Source organism: Pogona vitticeps, chromosome 4 (assembly GCF_051106095.1).
Source record: "Pogona vitticeps strain Pit_001003342236 chromosome 4, PviZW2.1, whole genome shotgun sequence".
Classification (NCBI taxonomy): Eukaryota; Metazoa; Chordata; class Lepidosauria; order Squamata; family Agamidae; genus Pogona; species Pogona vitticeps.
In genome coordinates this window covers 236,983,391-237,007,464 of record NC_135786.1, presented here as the reverse complement: position 1 = coordinate 237,007,464, position 24,074 = coordinate 236,983,391, and the positions used below count along the sequence as shown (strand labels likewise).

General features: G+C 46.6%; 1 protein-coding gene across 8 annotated transcripts in view; it reads right to left on the bottom strand.

Annotated features, from left to right (window-relative positions):
• Nucleotides 1-24,074, bottom strand: part of ADGRB1 (adhesion G protein-coupled receptor B1) — a 394,593-nt gene that overhangs the window by 101,488 nt on the left and 269,031 nt on the right. For all 8 annotated transcript variants that reach the window (XM_078392021.1, XM_078392023.1, XM_078392022.1 and 5 more), the window contains exon 18: nucleotides 7,255-7,444. In XM_078392021.1, coding sequence (XP_078248147.1) covers nucleotides 7,255-7,444 — 190 coding nt within the window. The remainder of the gene's footprint in view (nucleotides 1-7,254; nucleotides 7,445-24,074) is intronic.

The window sequence follows — 24,074 nt, the reverse complement described above, 5'->3', positions numbered from 1 at the left end:
TCCACTGGCATTCTGAAATGGAGTCAGCCTTTCCCGAATGTGCCAGCGTGGGGCTAAAAAAAAATAATCATCCACGACATCACAGAATGAGGCTTGCTTTCTGAGACCTCCTCAGCCACGGAGGTCCATGGGGTGACCTTGTGCTGGCCACTCTCCTGGCGCCTGAGCTACCTCACAGGATGATCGTGAGGGTGAAGTGAGGAGGAAGGGAAAGAGAGCCGTCTCTGCACAGTGCTTGAGAAGGGATGAGGCAGATCTCCCCCTCCCTCCAAAAAACATTAACACACTCAGTCGATTCCTGGAGATGCCAAAGGACATGAGAATGTGAAAAGGAGTGTGCTCGTCAACACCTATCCTTCAGGTGCGCCCAATTAAAGTGGGTGTTTTCCTTCTGTGACTAAGATGTGCATCGTTTCCATTTTCCAAATGCACACTTTTTGTTTTTGCACACCCCTGGAGGTCTCATTAACAGGAGGAGGGGTGAGGACTTCAGAAGCGCAAAAAAAACCCTACACCACAGACGGGCAGGAGTCGAAGAACATGTGGTCTTCTAGATGCCACAGAACTCCTGCTCTCCTTGTCACACCCGACTGGCTCTGTTAGAGAGGAACAGTTGTAGTCCAACAACAACTGGGGGGTTGACCCATCCCACATCTGGACTGCATGGACTGTATTCTTGCATTAGTGGGTGGGTGGATCACTCATGGATCCCTGGGCTGCAAAGGCAAAGGCAGAGAGTTCGATTCCCCAATTGCGCTACCTGGAAATAGAACCAGCCCGTGTGGCCTTGGGCAAGCTGGAGAGTCCCAGATAGCCCCCCCCCCCCAGAAGAAGGGGATCATGACCATTTCTGAGCACTCTTTATCTAGAAAACCCTGTGTTGTCAAGTCAAGTCTGACTTATGGCGACCCTTTCCAGGGCTTTTCCAGATAGATAATACTTAGAAGTGGTTTAATCATTCCTTTCTACAGCTTGCCCAAGGTCACACAGGTTGGCTCTTCTTGTAGGAGGCACAGAGGAAACCGAACTCCACAGACAGACACCTAAACCACTGAGCTATCAGTTCTTGTAAAGACAGGGGAGGTGTCTGTAGGTGGTGTTTCAATAACATAATACTTGGGGTGTGATGTCTGGACATGCAAGAGCAAAACACCATCATTTTGATGTTGGGGTTCAGGTGCTAGTCTGGAATCTTGTCAAAGACAATAAGCTTCAGATCCTCTGGGAAGGCCCTTTTGTTGTGAAACAAAAGCTTAGTGCTGTTAATTATTCAATCAACAGGTCTGAAATTGGTCCTGCCTCTGCTGTTCCTTTAATGGATTGCTGTGAAGCCACTTTCTCATTTAAAGCTTCAGGCTGTATTTCTCAAATACTTTTCTACAGAAAAACAACACGGAAAGGTATTTCACAGTCCAAGAGGGCAGAACATTAAAAAGTTTGAGGCCAGCAATTTTGCAAAATACAACATAATGATTCTGTAACAGGGAATCACCACCTCCCCCTTCTCACCTGTTACTCTTTTCCCCCTACTTCCAAGTAACACATGCAGGAATTACCTCATCTCTGGTAGCATATGGTTTTAAATTGTTGGCATGATAAACTAGGATCAAAGATGAGGCAATTCCAGCATGCGTTACTTGAAAGTGTCTTCAGAGCAAACCGTCGGATCAGCAGAGGCAGAACCGGGAAGGAATGAAAGAAGGAGAGGCCGTAGGTTGGAATGTGACTTGCATCCTATCCCAAGAGTGAATTCCTGAATCAAAATGGCAGATGCAAGGGAGGGGTATCAGGAGACAGGTATCTCGTGGTCTCGTGGGCTTCCCGAGGGATCTGGTGGGGCCACGGTGAGATACAGGGTGCTGGACTAGATGGACCCATGGCCTGATCCTGCAGGGCTCTTATTATGTTCTTATCAATCTGCAGCTCTTGTGTGAGCACTAACTGCGATTTCAAATGCAACCCAGGCTACGAATCAACTCGCAGCGAAAACAAATCCTTCCAAATCAGAACAATATGGCTCCCCCAAGTAGCCGCATCCCAACTTTGCTTTGCTTCTCATCTTGTTAAACATCTGAAGAGCAGCCACCAAGAAAGCCTGTCTCACTTCTGATGGTGTTTGGCCGGAGCGCAGGGCTTTTCTTGCAGGTCTGGACTTCCTCACCTGCCACATCAGGAGTGGATCAGGCCACGGGTCCATCCACTCCATCGCAGTCCCTCTCTTGCTCTCAGCAAACATCAAAGGCTAGCTGAAACCAACCGTGAATGAGGACTGGAATACTGATCAGCTTGCGCACAGACAACCCTAGCCCCACAATTAGTGGCAAACAAACTTCCTCCATTTTCCACAGGGCTGTAACTTCCTGAATGCTAAAGTCTTTTTACCACTGCTCTGTTGCTTGGCAGGCCGTGATATTAGGCTGACATTTGACCACAAAAACTCCAATAAGAATCAAATCCAGAGGAATGCATGGATTACTAGTCAAATTCATCAAGACACATAAGACAGACGTGCCCCAGAATCACAAGCTCCCTGATATATAGAAGATCCACAAAATTTAAACCCTCCACAGTGCAACAGATCACACAAAATCCTGTTGTGTAAACTGGACCCAGCAACAATTTTTTTTAATTTAAATGAATTGAAATGTCCCTATTTCCCCTCCCACCTTTTAAGTTCTGAGCCTCCTCATGGTTCACATTCGCCTCTGACTATATAAAGTCCCCCCTCATGACAACACAACAGGATTTTGCCCACAGATCCATATGTAAGCCTTCATCTCTAGCCGTTGTGCTTCTGTAATAGACATGGTTCCAAAGAGAAGTATGTTTCATAGTTTATGTTCACATGCTACATTTTCAACCGCACACTGTCGAAACACACCCAAACCTACACACAAGTACTCCTCTTTGTCGTACATTGGAAAACACAAAGGATAAAAAAAAACAAAGCAAGCAAGCAAAAACTGCTGTGAGTTTACATGTGTTCCAAAGGAGTCATGTGGCTTTTTCTTGTGGCGAATTCAGTCAAGACAATTCTGACTTATGGTGACCCTTTTCAAGTGGAGAATCCTCAGAAGTAGTTGACCCTACCCTTCTTTTGGGGGTGCCCTGGGGCTCTGCAGCTGGCCCAGGGCCCCCCAGGCTGGCTCTTCTCCCGGGTGGCACCACTGGGGAATCAAACTCCCAACCTCTGGCTCTGCAGCCAGAGACCTAAATCAACTGGCCATAGAGCTAGTTAGCAGTAGCTGATTACAGCTAATTGAAGGGATGTCAGGTGAGTGAGCATGCCTGGCCTGCGCCTGGCGCCTCACCACTTTGCCACAGCTGTTTACCATGTTTTTCTTGTGCGTGCATCAAATCACACTGTGTGTGAGTCATTTCCAAATTCGTATGAGAAACAGGTACCTCACAACATGGGCTCTTGAGTGGCTGTCCACAGAAAGGGGGCAAAAACATCAGCTTCTGCCAGCCTCGCTGAAGTTTTGCTTTGGGTTGTGGACGTTTAGAGAAATGCACGAGTTATCAGTCAGCACTCAAGGCATTTGTGGGACTACAAGGAAATATATATTTTATCTAGTACGTTTGCGTTCCTCCAATGAGCAAAAGGTGTCATATTTGATTCTGCTCCTTCCCACCATATCTTCCCAACAACCCGTGCAAGCTAAGAGAATGTGACCCCTCGGTGAATTTCATGGATCCGTAGGGATTTCATAGATCCATAGGGTCTCCTGATGCCTTGGCCAACTCTTTAATTACAGCAGCCATTGGCCCAGATCCTGTTGCTAAACATAAAATATTGCACTGAGTAGGCTTATTAAATGAGTGGGGATTTGGTGTGCCGTAAGTTCTTTTGATTGAAATGGACCTACTCTAATGGTGATTTTTCTATGCTAAAGTAAGTTGCAGTGGGGCCCATTTGAATCAACGGAACTTAAGAGTTGAATTGACCCACTAAATACCCACTGATTCAATGGCCCTACTCTAGCATGATCTATTCTGCTAAGCAACAGGATTTCGGTCGGTGCATTTCTAAAGTGCACAAAAAGAACAGTCAGAGGAGATTATGACAAGTTGGTTTTATCAATATAGGAACAAGAAACTTTGGGTTTTGTGTTCCCAGTTCATGGTCTCTGGCTTCTGGTGGGATCCTACGGCAAGTGATAAAAATTCTTCCCGTTTTCTCATCTCTGGCTTAACATGACATCAGAACTAGAAATGGGCAGAAAACTAACCACAAACCAAAAAACCCAGCAAACGGGGCTGGTTCGTGGTTCGTTTCACTACCTTGTTCAAGGATCCTGTTTTGCCAAATCGAAACACAATGCCGAACTTGTTTCCCTTTGGCGTTTCACTTGCTTTGGCAAAAAAGGGAATGCCCTCCTGACCCCTTCCCACGCGCCCCCCCAATCACCTCTGCCTCCCTGCTCCTGTTGCCACCACCACCTCAGTGCCATCCTGGCTTCCCTGGCTATTTTGAACGAGGGGTTGTTGAAAGAAGCCAATTTCTTAATCCAGTTTCTGAAGTCATGTTGTCTTCACAGCCCATGGTTAAGGTATGCCACGTTTTCCCTGGGCTTAAATGTCACACACACACACATAAAAAAAACCTGACAGTCAGAAATGAAAACAAACCCTTCCAGTTTTTATGAAGCCATACTGAACGAGAAGAAAGGGGAAGGAAGACACAGGCAGTTGCTCCCTCCTCTCCTCAAAAAGAGGACAAAATAGGAGAATTTACATAAAGCGGGTTGCAGCAACGCCGAGGTGCAAATTCAGATCCAAGAATGTACGGATGCAAAATCGGATTAAATTTTTAAAATACAATGTATTTGACCTGAGCGAGGAGGACCGTGATCAAGTGATCAAGCTATCTGGTGACTACTGCATCCAGATGTTGTTCATTGAGGATGATGGCCAACTTAACGGCCCATGATCTTTCCCCTTGTTGTTCTTCACCAGGATGTGGAGTGAACAGGCCTTCAAACGGAAGGCACCTTCATAGGAGGGTGGTCTGAATGGAGGACTTTCATTAAAGCAAATAGGGCCAGCTCAAGACGTATGGATCTCTCACTGGAAGGAGAGGTCCTGAAGCTGAGGCTCCAATCCTTTGGCCATCTCATGAGAAGAGAAGACTCCCTGGAAAAGACCCTGACGTTGGGAAAGTGTGAAGGCAAGAGGAGGAGAAGGGGACAACAGAGGACAAGATGGCTAGACAGTGTCATTGAAGTGACCAAAATGAAATTGACCCAACTCTGGGAGGCAGTGGAAGGCAGGAGGGCCTGGCGGGCTCTGATCCGTGGGGTCACGAAGAGTCGGACACGACTAAATGACTAAACAACAACAAGAAGAAGTATGAGATACATACTTGTTCCTGTAAAGCCTAGTTCATTGCTGTGGATGTATGCAACCAGAATAGAAAAAAGGAGGGGATAAAATGAGGGTTAGAAGAGACGGGAATGATCCTCACTTGTGTGGAAAAACAACTTCTTCTAAGGCCTACAATGAGATATGCATGCATCCATCCAGAGAAAACGAGAAGGAGAAACCACCACCACCCCCACTAAGTTGACAGGGAAACAATGACATTCTTATCATCATCACAGGTGAAACAAGCCAAAAAGAAGCCCCCCTCCCTATCACCTGTAAAAAGAACTCTGCCTCTGAGCCCTAAATTTCCAGCACCATTATTCCTTCCCGGAAGGGCTGTGATCTAAGCAAGGGGTTCAGGGTTTTGGCCTGCCCTGGGCTCAGACAAGCACAGGCAAGGCTGCATCGGTAAAGCCACTCCAGTACAGATGTTTCTATGGCAACTACTGGACCAAATACATTAGTGTTTCTAATAATAAACCCAACCTTCATCTTGGGAAACCTGCCTTCCCCAGGAACCCCTGATCCACGCCCCCTCCTCCGTTCTCTTCGGCTACCCTCCCTTCCTGAAGATGCACTAGCAAGAGAAGGAGGCAGAAGGAGTGAGTTAACAAGAAGGGTCCTTCAAGACCTAAGGCCCGGAAGGATAGGTAGCTGTTCAGTAGGGAGTAATAAGTTGCCTTCAGCGGGACCATTTCCCCCAGGGACCCGGAAGCAGAGCCAGCTAAACACTTGGGGACAGGGTTGGGAATCAACAACACAAAATCACAGATGGCAGTTTCGTTCTTTCTCTGTTTGCAAAGTTCACACACAATTCGTGAAACATGGGTCTCTTTCTCCCAAGCTTGTCCTCTGTCTGGACATTGGCCCTTGACTGTTCTTTCCTTTTTCCGGTGTTGATTTCAACAATGGTTCTCAACCTCTCCGATCTGGCTAATTTCCCCCCCTTCCACGAATCTCTTTGGGTTTTGCAAACGTATCCAAGGCAATGCATTCGCCAACACAACTCCACCCTTCTGACCCCATTTCGAAGACCTGCTAGCAAGGAGCCATCAAAGTAGCCGGAAACAAAACCACAGACACGTTGGAATTACAAAATCAGCTTCCAGGAAGGGTCCTGGAGGAGGAGAGGGGATCCAGCTAGAGATAAATCAAGGGCATCAGCTGCCAAGAAAGAGTTAAAGCACCACCAACATTCCTCAGAAGGATCAACTAGGTACCTAATCCCCATCTCCTTCCCCCTCCCCAATTCTTCTCAAGAATAATGTCTATTATGTCTCTCCACGCAAGGCCTGTGAGCCCCGAATGCAATCAAAGCAGCCACCCCCCCCTCCGTCTCCTCCATCACCCTTAGCCAAAGGCACTTGGCCCAAATTGCATTTTACGTACATGAGGAAAAAGGGATCAGAAAGGGGTGACCGGCCACCAATACCGGTGGAAAAACAGGATGGGTCCAGGGAGATGCCGATCAAAGGGAACGATGCCGCTTTCAACGCTGCAATAATCTTGGCTGATTGATTTTTCTTTATTATTTAGGTCACCCGTTTTTTCAAAGACAGATGTAAAACGGCTGTACCGTTCTGGTGCTCGCTGCAATGCCTATAGCTGTGTGTAATATACATCTAGACACAAATAAGATATGGATATATATATATATATATGCAAAACAGTTGTGTTCTACATGCATGCACACCCAGACACACACCCAGTCTGGCGATTGCCTGTCACACTGAAATGTCAAGCACTGGACAATTTTTCTTTGCTCCTCTCTCTCTCTCATTCTCTCTCATTCTCTCTCATTCTCTCTCTCTCTCTCTCTCCACCTCCTCGGCATATGCCAAGGGTTCCTTCCATTGCTGGTTCAGAGGCTCGCTTGGCAGCACTTACCATTTCAGCACTGAGCTGGGCTAAGATGGCGAAGGTAGAGATTCGGTCACAGAGGCATTTAGTTCGGAAAGGATCGACCGGGACCGTTCGGCAGCCACGCCAGGACCAGGCACCAAGCTGAGACGAGGAGAAGGAGGAGGAGGAGGACGAGGAGGTGATGGTGGTAGTGGTGGAGGAGGAGGAGGAGAGTCTGTGAAGGGAGGGAAGAGGAGGGGAGCACAGTGCAGAGAGAGCAAGAGAGACAGAGGGAGAGGGAGAGAGACACACACACACATATACACAGGGAGAGAGAGAGAGAGAGAGAGAAAGACAGGAGGGAGAGAAGGAAACAAGCATCACCAACAAATTGTCACAGGAAAACAGCACAGCAACAACCAACTCCCCCCCCCATCCCTAAGGCAGGCATCAGCCTTCCCCCTCCCCCCTCCCCACATTTTTGACACCCCTTGCATGACACACATGGAAACACGCATAACTCCTTCCCACACACCTGGAACATCACCCCTCGCTCTCCGTCAGGGAGCACCACCCCATGTCATCTCCCTTTCCCTGTGCCCCATGGAGACCCCCCTTGAAACACCTGTTCCTCCTCCTCCTCCTCCTCCTCCCCCCTCCAGAATGTCTTCTGTCCCCCACCCCGCCTATCACTTTCACTCACTCTTACAAAAGTCTTCCTGACCAGAAGTCAGAACTCGGGCTGGTTGTTCGCCCACATACGTTCTGTCTCTCAAAGGTCTAGGCTATGGGGAATGGCTTCACTCTTCCTAACCCTAAGGCGCATGCACATGGGTGCACATGGCACCTCTGTGCCTGCATGGCCACATACAATCTTCATAGACACCTGGGACATCTTATGAATGCACACTCTCCCCCTCCAAGGATGGCTTCCTCCTCAAATTTATTTATTTATTTTTATTTATTATTGGATTTATATCCCGCCCTTCTAGACAAAAGTCTACTCAGGACGGCCGAGGTCCTCTTCGGAAGGGCCACAGGCAACCCATGCAACGGAACACCTCCTCTGACATGGGGACATTCCCTTTCCCCCCACAACTGAAATGCCCCTCGCTTCTCTCCTCCCCGGCAACAAGATCACCATTACACATTCGCACTCATTCGGGAGTGTTTTCAGGAAGATGCTCACTCTGAATGTCAAAACGCCCCAACACTGACACATCGGCCTCTCCACAAGCAACAGCTGTCCCTCCCACCCATGACAAACCCTCCCCGAGACACACAAAGAAACTTGCTCGCTTTCGCACCCTCAGGAACAGCTGTCCACACACCTACGTCTATTGCGCAGCCGAGGCCCTTCTTCACATGGTGCCAGGGAGGGGGAAAAAACTGGCGCAAGAAGCCACTGAGTTCTATTTGAAACAAGGAGGCATGCATCCTTGCTTTTTTTGATCCTTGCTCTTTGGCAAGAATGGAACATGTGTCTTACAGAACATCTGCCAGGCTCAGGAACATATTGCATGCTTTGGATCAGGGATTCCAAACCTTGGGGTTGCCAGATGTTCTTGGACATCAACTCCCAGAAGTCCTGGCCAGTGAAGTCTTCTGGGAGTGGCATCTCAAGAACATCTGCAGGCTCAAGGTTGGGGAGCCACTGGTTTCGATGGCCACGCTAAGTTCATCAGGGGTGCACCAAAGAGGTGCCCTATGTGAAGTGAGCTTTGTGTTTCGCCGGGAGAACTGCCTCAAGCTCACCGCTCAAATCTTCCCATCTTTCTTGGGAAATGATCATTTCAGGGATGAAGGCTTTTTTTAGGGTGGAGCGGAATCTCCTCTCTCCAGACCCACAACTCTCAATTCCCCGAGCAAGGAAACTTGGGTCACGAGGGATAGACAAAGGGGGGAGAAGACCTATGAGCATGTGACGGCCATATAGGATCCATTCCATGCTGAGCGCACCTGTCCAGTGTTTCCTTCTGTTCAGGGAAAGGAGCTAATCTTTATCATCATCACCATCACCATCATCATCCTCTTAGAACTGCAGGGCTGGAAGGGGACCCTATGGATCATCGAGTCTAGCTTCTGTCAAGGAGGCCCAGTCGGGAATTGAACTCCCAACATCTGGTTCCACAGCCAGAGACCTGAACCCTTGAGCTAATCTTAGAACTGCACAGCTGGAAGGGGCCCCTTGGATCATGGGGTACAGCCCCATCAAGGAAGCACAGTGGAGAATTGAACTCCCAACCTCTGGATCCACGGCCAGAGACCTCAACCACTGAGCTATCATGTGAACGCTTATTTTGAACAAGAAACGTGTGCCAATAGAGAGAAACCTTAGATAGGACTCTTAACTTTTCCACCGGCACTGAATTCTCGTCGTCCAGAATATCTCACACTCACAACAACAGCCATTCGGCAGCTATCTGTTCTAACATTTTCCCTGGCACACCTGTGTTTTTTTCCCTAAAACCCCTGCCGTCTGGCTTGCACATTTTCAGGAGCACAGCACACTGCCAAAAATGGGAGGGAGGGAGAGAGGAAGGAAGGAAGGAAGGAAGGAAGGAAGGAAGGAAGGAAGGAAGGAAGGAAGGAAGGAAGGAAGGAAGGAAGGAAGGAAGGAAGGAAGGAAGGACAGACACAGCTGATGATGGGTGGATGGAAGGAAGGAAGAAAGGAAGGAAGGAAGGACACAGCTGATGATGGGTGGATGGATGGATGGATGGATGGATGGATGGATGGATGGATGGAAGGAAGGAAGGAAGGAAGGAAGGAAGGAAGGAAGGAAGGGAGGGAGGAAGGAAGGAAGGAAGGAAGGAAGGAAGGAAGGAAGGAAGGAAGGAAGGAAGGAAGGAAGGAAGGAGGGAGGGAGGGAGGGAGGGAGGGAGGGAGGGAGGGAGGGAGGGTCTGGATACTTTAGTTCTCTGGCTACAGAGCCAAAGATTGAGAATTCGATTCCCCGCTGCACCTCCTAAACAGAGGTTGGCATCAGTGATCCATACAGTCCCTTCCAGCTCTGGAGTTCTATTTATTGATGTTCTAAATTGGACCACCCCCTGCCAGATCTGCTTTGATTTGGATTCCTGCCTTGAGCTGGAGGGTTGGACTTGATGGCCTTATAGACCCCTTCCAACTCAATTGTTTTATGATTCTGTGATTCCATGATTTCGGTCTTCTTACAATCTTCTTTAATATGGTCCTGAAAGTATGGCTTAAACACATTAAAGGTGTTGCATTACTTGAATATGGTAGACATGGTTGAACAGGGGATGGTGAAATTGTCTTTGATAGTTGCCTGTCTTCCATGACTTGCATTATTACTGAGGAACCTTTCATAGGTGTATATGTACATTGTTGTACGGCTCTAAAAAAATTTTTCCTGATATTCAGCCTAACTCTGGCTTCCTGTAGCTTGAGCCCATTATTACGTGTCCTGCACTCTGGAATGACTGAGAACAAATCCTGCCCCTCCTCTGTAGGACAGCCTTTCAAGTAATTGAATGGTGCTCTTGTATCTCCCCTCAGTCTTCTTTTGAGACACTAATAATTCTTGGTTAGAATTAATTGTAATAATTATATTATATATGTTTATTTTAATGTGTGTTAACCTATGTAAGCCGCCCCGAGTAGATGTAGTCTAGAGGGGCGGGGTAAAAATCGAATGAATGAATGAATGAATGAATGAATGAATAGATAAATAAATAAATAAATATGTGCAGTCAAGTCAGTTCTGACTTATGACAATACTTTTCAGGGTTTCCAAGTAAAGAGTACTCTTTACTTGGAAACTGTACCATGCACTTTTGCGGGGGGCCTCTAGTTCTGCAGGCAGGTTCCTAAGCCACTGAGCTATCCAATAATCACAAATTTATTTGCAGTTTAAAAACAAAAGAAAAAGTGGACTTGTGTTCATTTACATTTTCCTTCATTCCTTCCCTCCTTCCTTATATTCATCATCTACTCCTTCCTTCCTTCCTTCCTTCCTTCCTTCCTTCCTTCCTTCCTTCCTTCCTTCCTTCCTTCCTTCCTTCCTTCCTTCCTTCCATCCATCCACCCATCATCAGCTGTGTCCTTCCTTCCTTCCTTCCTTCCTTCCTTCCTTCCTTCCTTCCTTCCTTCCTTCCTCCTCCCTCCCTCCCTCCCTCCCTCCCTCCTCCCTCCCTCCCTCCCTCCCTCCCTCCTTCCTTCCTTCCTTCCTTCCTTCCTTCCTTCCTTCCTTCCTTCCTTCCTTCCTTCCTTCCTTCCTTCCTTCCTTCCTTCCTTCCTTCCTTCCTTCCTTCCTTCCTTCCTTCCTTCCTTCCTTCCTTCCTTCCTTCCTTCCTTCCTTCCTTCCTTCCAATAAACAAATCAGGCACATTGGAGTGCCCCAGTTCTATTCGAGGATCAGTTTGAGCTTCATTGCTTCCTTTTAGATTGCTTTGGAAATGGAAAAATACTCTCTGTTCACCTTCTTTTCTGAATAAATTCCAAAGCTGATGCACATAGAAGGACAGAATTGGAAGGAGCATATAAAACCATGGAGTCCAACTCCTTGCTCAAGGCAAGAATATGAATTACAGGATGTCTGCCAGGTGATTGCCTAAGTTTCTCTTGAAGGCCTCCAGTGCTGGGCACTCACCAGCCCCCGAGGTCACTGGTTCCCTTGTCGAACCGCTCTAAACATTAGGAAGTTTTTCCTGATATTCAACTGAAATCTGGCTTCCTTTAACTTGAGCCCATTGTTGTGTGTCCTGCAGTCTGGGATGATTGAGAACAGATCTTGCCCCTCCTCTGTATGACAGTCTTTCAAGCATTTGAAAAGTGTGATCATATCACCTCTCCATCTTCTTTTCTCAAGGCTAAACAGGCTCAATTCTTCTACCCTTTCCTTATAAAGCTTGGTTTCCAGCTCCCTGATCATCCTTCTTGCCCTTCTCTGAACTAGTCCCAATTTGTTGGCATCCTTCTTGAAGTGCATTGTCCAGAACCGGACACAGTATGTACATCCCTAGATAATATAACATATTTTGTTACTTTTGATAGGGGGTTATTTGTTTTAAACCGCCCAGAGTGGCCTTGGCTGCCAGATGGATGGTATATCACTCACTTACTCATTCAGTCAATCAATTACTCAATCACTCACTCATTCACTCAATCTATCAATTAATTACTCGATCAATTGATCAAGAGTCACTCACTCACTCACTCAATCACTCAATTGTTTGATCGATTGATAACTTAATCACTCACTCACTCAATCAATCAATCAATTAATCGATCAATCGATCAATGAGTCACTCACTCACTCACTCACTCACTCCCTAGCTGAGATCTAGCAAGTACAAAGCACTCCACACAGCAGGTGGAGAAGCGCAACCCTTACTGCTTCGTGATAGAGTTTGCAAAGACAGCTCACTCCCTTCCCTGCAAGAGTTACGGGTGTGGCTTGCTTCTGATGTTGTTTCTGGGTCAGTGTGCTGCGGTGGGAGGGAGGCACGGCTCAGGAACCTGCAGAGAAATAAAGACTTCTCTCTGTTTGCAAGGAAGTGGAGCAAACTGCCACTCTGAAGTGGGAAAGCTGCGCTGTCCTGGGTTTTCCTTTCTCTGCTTGGAGGGAAGGCCAATATCTGGTGACAATTCATCGGCCAGGTGGATTACTAATTCAGAGAGCAAGAGATGGCGGCCAAGCTCCGTTGCCTCCTCAGAATCCACCCCCTCCAAAGCAATTTCTCTGTGCTGCCTTGGCAGTTTCAAAGCATCCTTTTGTACCCCTCGGGCAAGCGGAGTTGCCCCATGAGATGGAACAGCCGCCCGGAATGGAAAGGATTTGTAATGTGAAATTTGGAAAGTTTTTAAATATACACTTCACATAGGTTGGTTAAACATTCAGCGTAGAGTTGCTTCTTTAGAGAATTAGTGGACTTTGTAAGGTCTTTAAGGCTGTTACTGCGGGAGAATCACAAAATCATAGAATTAATGAAGTTGGAAGGGGCCTCTAAGGCCATCTAGTCCAACCCCCTGCTCAATGCAGGAACACAAATCAAAGTAGATCTGCCAGATAGTTGTCTAAATTTCTCTTGAATGCCTCCAGTGTTGGAGCACTCACCATTTTGTGAGGGAACTGGTTCAATTCTCATACTGCTTTAACAGTTAGGAAGTTTTTTCCAGATATTCCTAGTATCTGAATGGATATTGCATCTCACATTAGGGATATCTACAGATCTCATTTGGTCTGCATTTTTAACCCTCACGTCTCAGGTCAGGATGAGGGTTGGCCAATCCGAGGGAATTTTTCAGGTTTCCAGTTGTAGAGATAAAGCTCATGGTGAACAGTGATGGAGGAGGTAAAATCCAAGTAGTGCCAAAAAGGTTGTTCTTGACCTTCCTTCCATACACCCACACAAGCACACTTATGTTGCAATTATTACCCTAGGGATCATCTTCTCTGACCTAACAAAAAGCCTGTGTCCAGCTCTCAGGTTTTGGGGCTGGAATGCAGGAAATGGGAAGCTGTTGACCCAACAGATACCAAGCACGGCTTTGAATTCCTCCAGAATGATAAATGGTTGTAGCATAGGGATGGAACTAGGCCTACAATCTAGTCACGCTTCAGAGGGGTCACATGACTTGCTAAAAAAAGAGTCTCCAGATTTCAACCACATGTTCAAAATGGACACACATATGCATAAATCTGATAAAATGCTGATGCGGAGACTTCAACTGGTCCAGAATTTGGCAGCCAGATTAATAATTGGAGTGAAGAAATTCCAGCACATCTCCCCCACTCTGGCCACCCTTCATTGGTTACCGGTTCGTTTCCGTATCGACTTCAAGGTTATGATGATAATATTCAAAGCCCTAAATGGTTTAGGACCTCAGTATCTATCAGAACGTCTGCTCTCAGCCAGATCTGTCTATAATACCAATTCTTCACAGGGAGGGTGGTTGGGGGCCTTGACCCCGAAAGAAAGAATCAGAAGGAATGAACAAGAAACTGGGCCTTCTCAGTGGTTGCCCCCCACCTATGGAGGAACCTGCCTATGGAGATCCCCGCCGGGCACCCTTGCTGGATGGATTCAAAAGAGCATTGAAGTCCTGGCTCTTCCGCCGGGCTTTCCTGGAGCACTAAGATCTCGTCCTCCCTTTTTACCATTCTTTTTGCCATCCTCTCCATCACCCTTTTTACCACCTTTATCGCCATCTGTTTTAATTTCCCTGTTTTTTTTTATGTATTAATTTATTTTTATTGTGTTTTTAATATTATGCCTTATATTGTTGTTAGCCACCCCAAGTGGCTTGGTTGCCAGCTGGTGCGGGATATAAATTCAAATAACAAATAAATAAATAAATATTTGCCATTGAGCTATTTCTTTGTCTCAGTCAATGCAATATATGGGGGACGAGCCATGTCGCTTGCCTAGTTTGGGCATGTCCACACTGGCATATAGCTATGCTATATGGCTAGCTGATAGCACAGTTTGGTTGGGGGAGGGGAGATCTCATCCACAGGTCTTTCTTCGAATGATCCATGCTTCCCTTTTAAAGAGCTGTCCCGCGCCTCTCTGACCCAGCAGTAGGGCATGCCTTCTTTTTGGCACGCTTGTTGTTTTAGCCTAGAAATAGCAGTCTCCAGAACTCTCTACTATGGTGGCTACAGATCCCGAGGAGGGAGAGAAAAATGAGGAGAGAACAAGGGAAGAGAAGCAGGAAGGAGGAGAGGAGGGAGAAAATGCATTGACATTGAAAGAAGGAGAGAGAATAATTTCACTTCCCCAGATCCTCTGCACACAATCAGGGGAAGTGCTTAATTGATAGCCGATTGGGCTACAGGAGGTTGTTTGCTGTTCGGATGGAACGAGTATAGCAAATGGCACATCACTCGTCCCCCTCCTGACCTCAATAGACTTTTCATAGCCCCATCCAGCCCACACCCAAAGCAGCCAGTGTGGACAGACCCTTTGTTTGCTTGGTTGTTTTGTGAACCATGGATTGACATGCTATGGTTGTCGGTAGGTTGGCCTCAGGAGAAAATGAATTTTCTTCCAGGAGTGGGGGAGATACTGAAATTCTTCTTTGGGTCTGGAAATATCCTGTACTCCAAGAAGTCTCCATTAAGGTTTGACCCTCAACTTGTTCCTCAATAAGGAGTGGAAAGGCACAGAAAAAAGCACTGCATAAACGAAGGCCAAAAGGAACATCGTACGGATGGTGGACACAATAACATCCGTGCAGAACCCACTACCTTAACAAAATTCTACCACTTAGAAGAGGACCTTCTTTGCTATGGGGGTCCATATGTGGAATGGTCTCCCCTTTAGTATGTTCCCAGTCTTGATTGTTTCTACTGCCAGCTGAAGCTCTGATCTGATATTCAACAGATTATTCTCCTAATTCTCATGACTTCCACTCACCCGGGTTTTCAATGAATTGTATTTAAGTGTTTTCATTTTTTTTCTTTTCTTTCTTTCTTTCTTTTTGTCTTAGAATGTGTCACTTTACTGTATTGTTATTTGTAAATTACTTTGGAATTTTCAAATGCTAAAGTTAGCTGGTGATGTCAAGCTGGTTTCATTCATGGGGAATGCTTGCTTACCCAGCCTGTGCTTTAAAGCAGTGGTTCTTAACCTTTTTGAAAGAAACACCCCCTTGAGCCATTGAGGAAGTTATCATTGCCCCCCTCCCTGAGGTGATACCTACCTACCTACCTACCTACCTACCTACCTACCTACCTACCTACCTACCTACCTACCTACCTACCTACCTACCTACCTACCTACCTACCTACCTACCTACCTACCTACCTACGTAGTCTCCCTCCCCACCCGGGTGCGAGGCAGCGCTTCACGGGGCGAGGATGAGGACCCAGGAGACCCTTTCCTTCCACCCGATCCACACTCAGTGCTCCCCTAAAGGAGAAAGGCGAGACATGGCAGGTAGAAAGAGCTGGATCATCTGGCGGCAGCAGCAGCACCGGATCTACTGCCAGCACTGCGGCTGCAGTCGCCTTCACAGGTTTGGCTCGCTCCAGCGCCCCCCTACCGCTCCCTTCTGTTCTTTCGCCCCCACACCGCCCCTTTTTGTTCTGCAGCCCCCCTGAAAAATGAAATCGCCCCCTGGGGGGCATTATTGCCCACGTTAAGAACCACTGCTTTAAAGGACTGTGGCTGAAATCCTGTTGCTTAGTGTAGTAACTGTAGAGCTTCTGGCTAGGGACAAAGGAAGGAAACTGGTGGGACTTTTGCTTGTACACTGAAGGTTGAGCATCAGTTGATGGCACTAGCTGTCACCATCCTATCGTGGGTCAGATTCCTTGACAGTATTTTCCCAGTTTTCATACTTTTTCTTTTCACTTTTTGGAAGAATACAGACGTTTGCAAATATTTTGCCAAGTCAAACGATAGGTAAAGGTAAAGGTTCCCCTTGACATTTAGTCCAGTCATGTCCGACTCTAGGGGGGGGTGCCCATCCCCATCTCCAAGCTGTAGAGCCAGCGTTTGTCCGAATACAATCTTCTGTGTTCACATGGCCAGCACAACTAGACACGGAACACTGTTACCGTCCCACCGAGGTGGTACCTATTTATCTACTTGCATTTTTACATGCTTTCGAACTGCTAGGTTGGCAGGAGCTGGGACAAGCAACGGGCGCTCACTCCGTTGCGTGGATTCGATCTTACGGCTGCTGGTCTTCTGACCTTGCAGCACAGAGGCTTCTGCGGTTTAACCCGCAGCGCCACCATGCCCCACAGGATACTCAAATACAAATCAAAGTGGATGGGCAACAAACTGGCTTGACGGGAATCCCTTGTAATTTTGTAAGGCAACTAATTTGGAAGGAATTGAAATGGATGGTGTTCACAAACCCTGTTTCTTTGCCTGCCTGCCTGTCCATCTGTAAATAAGTATACAAGCACTGCATTTTGTTCTTTACTAATGTTCTCAGAAGTGCAGAGTTAGCCCTGTGCATATGAGAGCTAGAGCCTATGCTGGTAGGAGAGAAAATCTTTAATCTGATTACTCGCTATTATTTCATTATCGCTTGAAAAACCAAAGAGATGGTTATTGATCCACTTACTCAGGGCATGAAAACAAAGGGAGAAGAGTGGAGATCCACCTCCTGTGGGCTTTCTAAATGTTAAATGATCCCGTTTTAAAAAACATTCCCTCCACCTCTCCAGCAAAGGAACCATTGAACTAAGAAGAGGAGATAGGCATTGGATGGAATGAAAGCAGAAATGGGCCACCAAGGGGAGAGGAGGGAGCTGACCAAGAGGAGGAAGAAGAAAGAAGGCTGAGTCCATCTCCCCTTACAGTGTCTAACCAGACCAAAAGCCTTCTACAAAGGATGAGATTACTGAACCATCTGCCAATTAGCCATTGGAGGGCGGGTGGGAGGGAGGAGAGGGAGAGCTCATCTTACAGCCTTCAGCCCAAAGCCTTTAATTAACAGCAAAAACATTCCATTGCACAGCAAAATAACAGATCACCATCACAATAAAGCATAGGGCTCAGAAGATTATCTGGAGTGTGAGAGCGAAGGGATTACCATTTCCAGACACCGCGAATGCAGCCGTTGTGACGAGGTTTCTGTGATACACTGCAAGAGGCTGTTGGCATTCTAATAGGGTGGTTGACCCAACCGGACCGTCAAAGGGGTGCCTGACTTGTGGGTAAACATTCTCTGAGAAGCTCATAGAGTGATCGCCAGCTCAGCCTGCCGTGGAACACTGCCTGTGCGCATGGTTACGACTCTCTTGAGCTGGAGCATGGCAGCAACATGAACTAGTGGCTGGGCAATGTGGATGCAACGTGAACCCCAACCGCCTTGATAAGGCTGATCCCAACTTATGTCGGATCTGGCCTAGAAGAGAACTTGGCTCCTTCCAGCTAAAGCCACACACCACATCTACTGCTCTTAACACGTTCCCCGGCTTTCCCAAAGGAGAAACACTTTGTGTTGGGGCTGGTGGGCCATCACATCAGGTCTCGAAGGGCTCCTGATGCTTCCGAGCACGAATGAAACCTTGCTTCTGTAGGGGGAAGCATTAAGCAATGGCTAGGCATCTCTGACCTTTCCAAATCCCCATCAGCCTAGCCAATGGTGTAGCCTGATGGGAGTTGTAGTTCAACATCCAGAGAATGACAGGTTTAAGAAGTACGAATGTTTGGCTCAGAATCGCTCTTCCCAATCACATGCTAGGGAGACAATGGGTTTTGATGGAGAACTCGCTCAAAATAAGGCCAGCATCTGTGAGACGGCTGAGATGAAGTGGATGAGTGCATCACATGTGAGCTCCAGGGACGTAGCCCTGATATAGATGGATGTGGCAGACACCTTAAGGACTAACACCATCAATCTTGTATGCACAATAGGCCATTTTTCCAGATGCCAAGTCTTCGCGTCTATCGTACAACCCCTGGAATGCTAATGGCTAGAGATGGGTAGTATTTAGGATGCTCCAAGGCATTCCATCTGGGACTCAAGGGAACACACCCGTTTCCCTTCTCTCAAGTAAGGCCATCAATTGAGTTGATTCAGTCCAGGCTTCTTTGAGTAAGAGCAACTCTTCAGTCTCAGGAAGCAATGGGTGTTTTTCTTTATTTTATTTTATTTGGAGTGATTTTCTGGACTATAGACCTCCTAATTCTCTCTTCTGAGATTGCTAACTACCTTGCAGACACCTTACAAGCCCCTCAATGCGATGCATCTGGGAGAAAAGCCTAAATTAGGAGTCTTAGAGGCTGAGCTAGGCCTAGCTCTGTCCAAACTAGGCCTAGCTCCTGCCCCAGTGCAAGCTGGGAAATTTTTCTTCTGAGCTTCGATGGAGCTAGGCCTAGTTCAACCTCCAAAGGTTTTAATTTAGGCCTTTCTCCCAAGTGTGTCACATTCAAATATTTACAAGTAAGGAAGTCAAGCCCACCCCCACCAGAAAGGAGAACTGGGGTATTTATAGTCCATAAAAATCGAACAATCCCAGAGAGCAGTTTTTTTTCTTCCAACTCTTTGCGCTACCTTCCTACATGGCGGCCCCAGGGATTGAACCCAGGCTGTTCCTCATGCAAAGCATGGATGACCTTTGGATGATCGTCCCTAAAGGATCGAGGTGCCTATTTGAGAATGGTGGAGATCCCCAAAGAGACAGGAATCGGAATTAAGAGGGCTGAGGAAATGCAGGGTGACGCACATGCATGGCGTAAACATATGGCCTCTGACCCACTTCGCAGCCTCTACCATCTGCATCCATAAAGAAATATAAGATGATGGATTAAGGATTAATCACTGATAAGATAAGAGGGAGGAAGGTGGAAGGGCTGTTACCCATTCAGAGGAATCGCACGGGAATCAAGTCTTTGCAGCGGCAGGCTGCATTTACGTCCCAGAGCCCTGCCTATCGTGCGTGGCCCACTTTTCCCCGGCTGAGCGCAAAAGGGGAGCAAGGGAGCTTGTCATGAAGAGAAATGCTCGGCTGGCTGATCTCTGCAGTCAGCTGCGAGGGAAGGAGACGTGAGAGAACAGGGACACGGCTTTCCTCTCCAGGAGGCAATTGATGAGGGTCCCTTCCTATACCAGAGCATGGTATAGTCAGTTTTTAAGAGTATTTCATTCTGAAGGTTGTCCAGGCCCATGCAGAGGCCACCCAACCCCCCCTGGCGCCCAGAGTAGTTCATGACCATGACCCTCACTTGATTTTATTTTATTTTGCTTTATTTTTCCTTTATTTTGTTTTGTTTTGTTTTACTTTATTCTATTTTATTTTGCTTTATTTTATTTTATTTTGCTTTTCTGCTTTATTTTATTTTATTTTAGGCCTTTGCTTGTTGTTTTGATTATTACTTTCTGCACCTGGGGGGAGGAGCTAGACCTGACAGAGGATTGTCCAATTTCTCTTGAATGCCTCCAGTGCTGGAGCACTGACCACCCCAGAGGTCACTGGTTCCATTGTTGTACTGCTCTAACAGTTAGGAAGTTATTCCTGATATTCAGCCTTAATCTGGCTTCCTATAACTTCATTTATTTATTTGTTTGTTTGTTTGTTTGTTTGTTTGTTCGTTCGTTTGTTCGTTCGTTCGTTCGTTCGTTTACTTTCTTTCATCTATCTGTCGGTCTGTCTGTCTGTCTGTCTGTCTGTCTGTCTGTCTGTCTGTCTGTCTGTCTCTATCTATCTATCTATCTATCTATCTATCTATCTATCTATCTATCTATCTATCTATCTATCTATCTATCTATCTATCTATCTATCTATCTATCTATCTATCTATCTATCTATCTATCTATCTATCTATCTATCTATCTATCTATCTATCTACAGTGGTGCCTCGCTTAGTGACGTTAATCCATCTAACTTCCTGCTCAAGAAGAATGCTCCCAGGTTGCACTGGGACCAGAAAAGGAGGCCTTCTAATTTACCTGTTTTATCCAACAGGTACACTATGGTGAAATATGGCTCACCTGAGAGTCAGGCCTCAACTGGAAAGCATTGAGGCTGAGCAAGTCCTAGTTCCACCCCAGCTTCCTGTTCCTGCTCCAAAGCTAGCTGGGAGCTTTCTTTCTGAACAGGAAGCCAGGTGGAGCTAGGCCTAGCTTAGCTTCAGACCTTAAGGCCTTTCCTTCCAGGCGAGCCAAATCCAGATGCCAGTAAGGTGTCTGTCTGTCAGGTAGAACTCCCAGAATGGAGAATTAGAGGCTTTGTGGCCCCGAATATCTTTAAATCCCATTCCTAGAGATAATGGAGGGGCCACGGTGATTCACTCTCTGCTGCCTGAGCCTGCTGCTGCTACCACCACTGGCTTCATTCTCAGCCTCGACACTACTGCCCACCTGCGTGCCCCCAGAAAGGAGTAACCAGGACTGCACCCCTAATATCCAGTTTGCTATAAGCTGCCAATGTTCTCTCCCTCCCTCCCTCTCTCCTTGACTTCCTCTCGTGCAGCTGGACGTTTGCTCTTAGATCGGTGACGGAAACTTCGGTGACAGCTGGATGGGTGGTTAGTGCTGGGTGCCCACCCCCCCTTGCCCCCAGGTCCGACTGAACCTGTCTTGTCCAATCTGCAGCTGCCGGCGAAGAAAATGCTGAATTGGTCTTTGCTTCGCTCTGTTACTCTGCATTTGCTGCTGTTGGCCCAGATGAACGCCACGTCGCATTAGGCTAAGGACATACATCCGCCTCATCTTCCTCATCACTGGCAGCAGGAGCAACCACGCATGGAAGCGTGCATGGAGCCCACGTTAAGAGTCGTAAAAGAGCTACATAAGGAAACATTGCGGTTAGGCACTGCCCAATTGCTTCCAAACTGCAGCAACTCCCATGAGAGTTTTGGTGATCTGTGAGATGTTCAAGTTCTGGTGGGTCCCTGACACCCATCGCCACCAATCCTATTGGGTTTTCACGGCCAAATGAGAATTGGAACTCAGGTCTCCTTCATCCAGGTTAGACACACTACCCACTAGCCAAACTGGCTCAAGAACTACTGGGTAGCCCAGGGGTTTAGGTCTCCAGCTGCAGAGCCAAAGGTTGGGAGTTTGATTCCCCACTGTGGTTCCTTAACAGGGGCTGGACTAGATGACCCATAGGGTCCCTTCCACTTCTGCAGTTCTAAGATGATTAACTGTTCCACTGTTACATTTCATGTATCACCACTTGCTGATCACAGCCTTACCAAACCAGTTTGCAATTAGGGATATACATGGGTCACAATCAATTTTAACAAGTAGGGATTTCACATTATTTCTTAGACTTCCCTGGACAGTCTACAGATTGCCCCAAATTTGTAATTCTATACACGGTTGCTGGCTACAAATATTGATCAAAATCTGCATGCGCTTGAAAACTTGTACATGGGAAAATGTGCATATTCTGAACATATGGAAAACACTGCAGAATGGAGACGTATGCTGTCAAGCAAAATATATAGTCAAAATTCACTCATATTTGTGAATTTGTATGGTCGATTTCTATTACGTGTGCAGTAAAGAAAGCAGTATACACTTGCCTGTAATTTCAAGTGACTATAAGTAAAGAAACTTTTTTATTCTTTCTCCTACAAATGTATGTAAAGAAATGTTATCTGATTCTCTCTCCTGCAGATGTCTCAGAGTGAGTTGCTGAGATTTTAATGCCAGTTATTGAGAAAGGGGTGGACTATCTGGGGAACATGTAGCTATTCTCATCTGTCCATCTCTGTACTTCTGCTGGGTAGAAAAAAAGAGATAATTTTAAGAATTCAAAATTTTGAATTTCAGAAATTCAAAACTCTGCAGCACAATTTTATGCTCTCTGCCAGACACAGTTGCGGCTATCATGCTGAACACACGAGGTCTCATTTGATTTTGAAAGCTAAGTAGGCCTGGTTAGCAACTGAAGAAGGAATAAAAAAAGAAATGTCAGGGAACGCCATGTGAGACAAAGGAAAGAATCGTGCCTGAAACCTTGAGCTGATTCTGCCATTTAGAGTTGAAAATCATGGGTGAGCTGGTGAATGTGGTGTAACAGGAAGTGTACCTACTATGGGTTTTAGTTTGAATATTATAGGAGGAATTTGGGGGTAGGACCTATGCATCTTGGACAGCTCCTGTAAAGTTCAGAGCGAAACCCAGAGTAGATTCATCACCATACTCACAGAGGGTCACCATCCTCTGCCTGATTTCCATACAGACAGTTTCCCCTCCATTTCTGACATCTCCAGTTGAAAAGTTCACAAAGGAAGAAATACTAGGAAAAGCCTCAGGCCAAGATGCTGGAAATGTTATGCAAGAGTATGTAAAAAGAAACTTACTGTACATCTTATAATGCTTATATCTCACCTCATAGTGCTTAAAGCACTCTCTCAGCGGTTGACAATTCAGTTATGCAGGTTACACACTGTCTGTCCCCCTTCCTGCCCCAGCCACCAAGCTGGGTACCCAGTTTCCTGACCTTAGAAGGATGAAAGGTTGAGTCAACCTCAAGCCGAATCCCTGGGATTGAACCCAGGTTTTGAGCAGAGATTTGGCCAGAGATTTGGCCAGATGTGGGCCAGAAGGCTCCAAAACCACTGGGTTTATAAATCTCTCTCCCAATTCCACCCCGCCCATCCCTCTTAAGGACTATTTTTGTGGAGGGGTTACAGATCGAAAACAGAACATGGAGCAGAATTAGAATCTTAGATCTACAGCCGAATGGCAGGAGGATTCTGCTGAGATTTAAACCAGTGCAGTTGTCAGCATTCATAATACTGTATGTAGCCGCAGAAGCTATAGAAGGAGGAGGAAAGGGGTGATGAAACAGAGGTCTAATCAGTACAGTCTCCTGCAGATTCAATTAAAAACAAATCCAGAAATCAAACACTAAACATGATAATGTACTATATGCTTCTTGCACTGAGGTTGTTAAGAGTTCTGATTAGGAAATTTAACGCCTCTGCTTGGATTAAAATTCAAGGGGGAAGGATGTTTAAATCGTCCCAAGGTACTGGTTCAAAGAGACTGCTGGAGCGTGTGTGTCTGTGGGGTTGCTCTTGGTTTTCCACTCTCTGATTTACAATCACTCAACACTGAAGAGCCCCTCTGTGTTCTCAGTTGGGGGGGGTGGAATCCCCTCCACTCTTTTTGATAAAGAGCTAGGAATCATTTTAGGAATCATGAGGTCGAATCCACACAATGGAGTGAGCTCCCATCGCTTGTCCGACCTCTTGCCAACCTAGCAGTTCAAAAGCATGTAATAGGTGCCACCACGGTGGGAAGGTCACGGCATTCTTTGTCTAGCCGTGTTGGCCACGTGACCATGGAAGCTTGTCTTCGGACAAACGCTGGCTCTATGGCTTGGACATGGGGATGAGCACCGGTGGTACCTATCTATCTACTTGCACGTTTACATGCTTTTGAACTGTTAGGTTAGCAGGAGCTGGGACAAG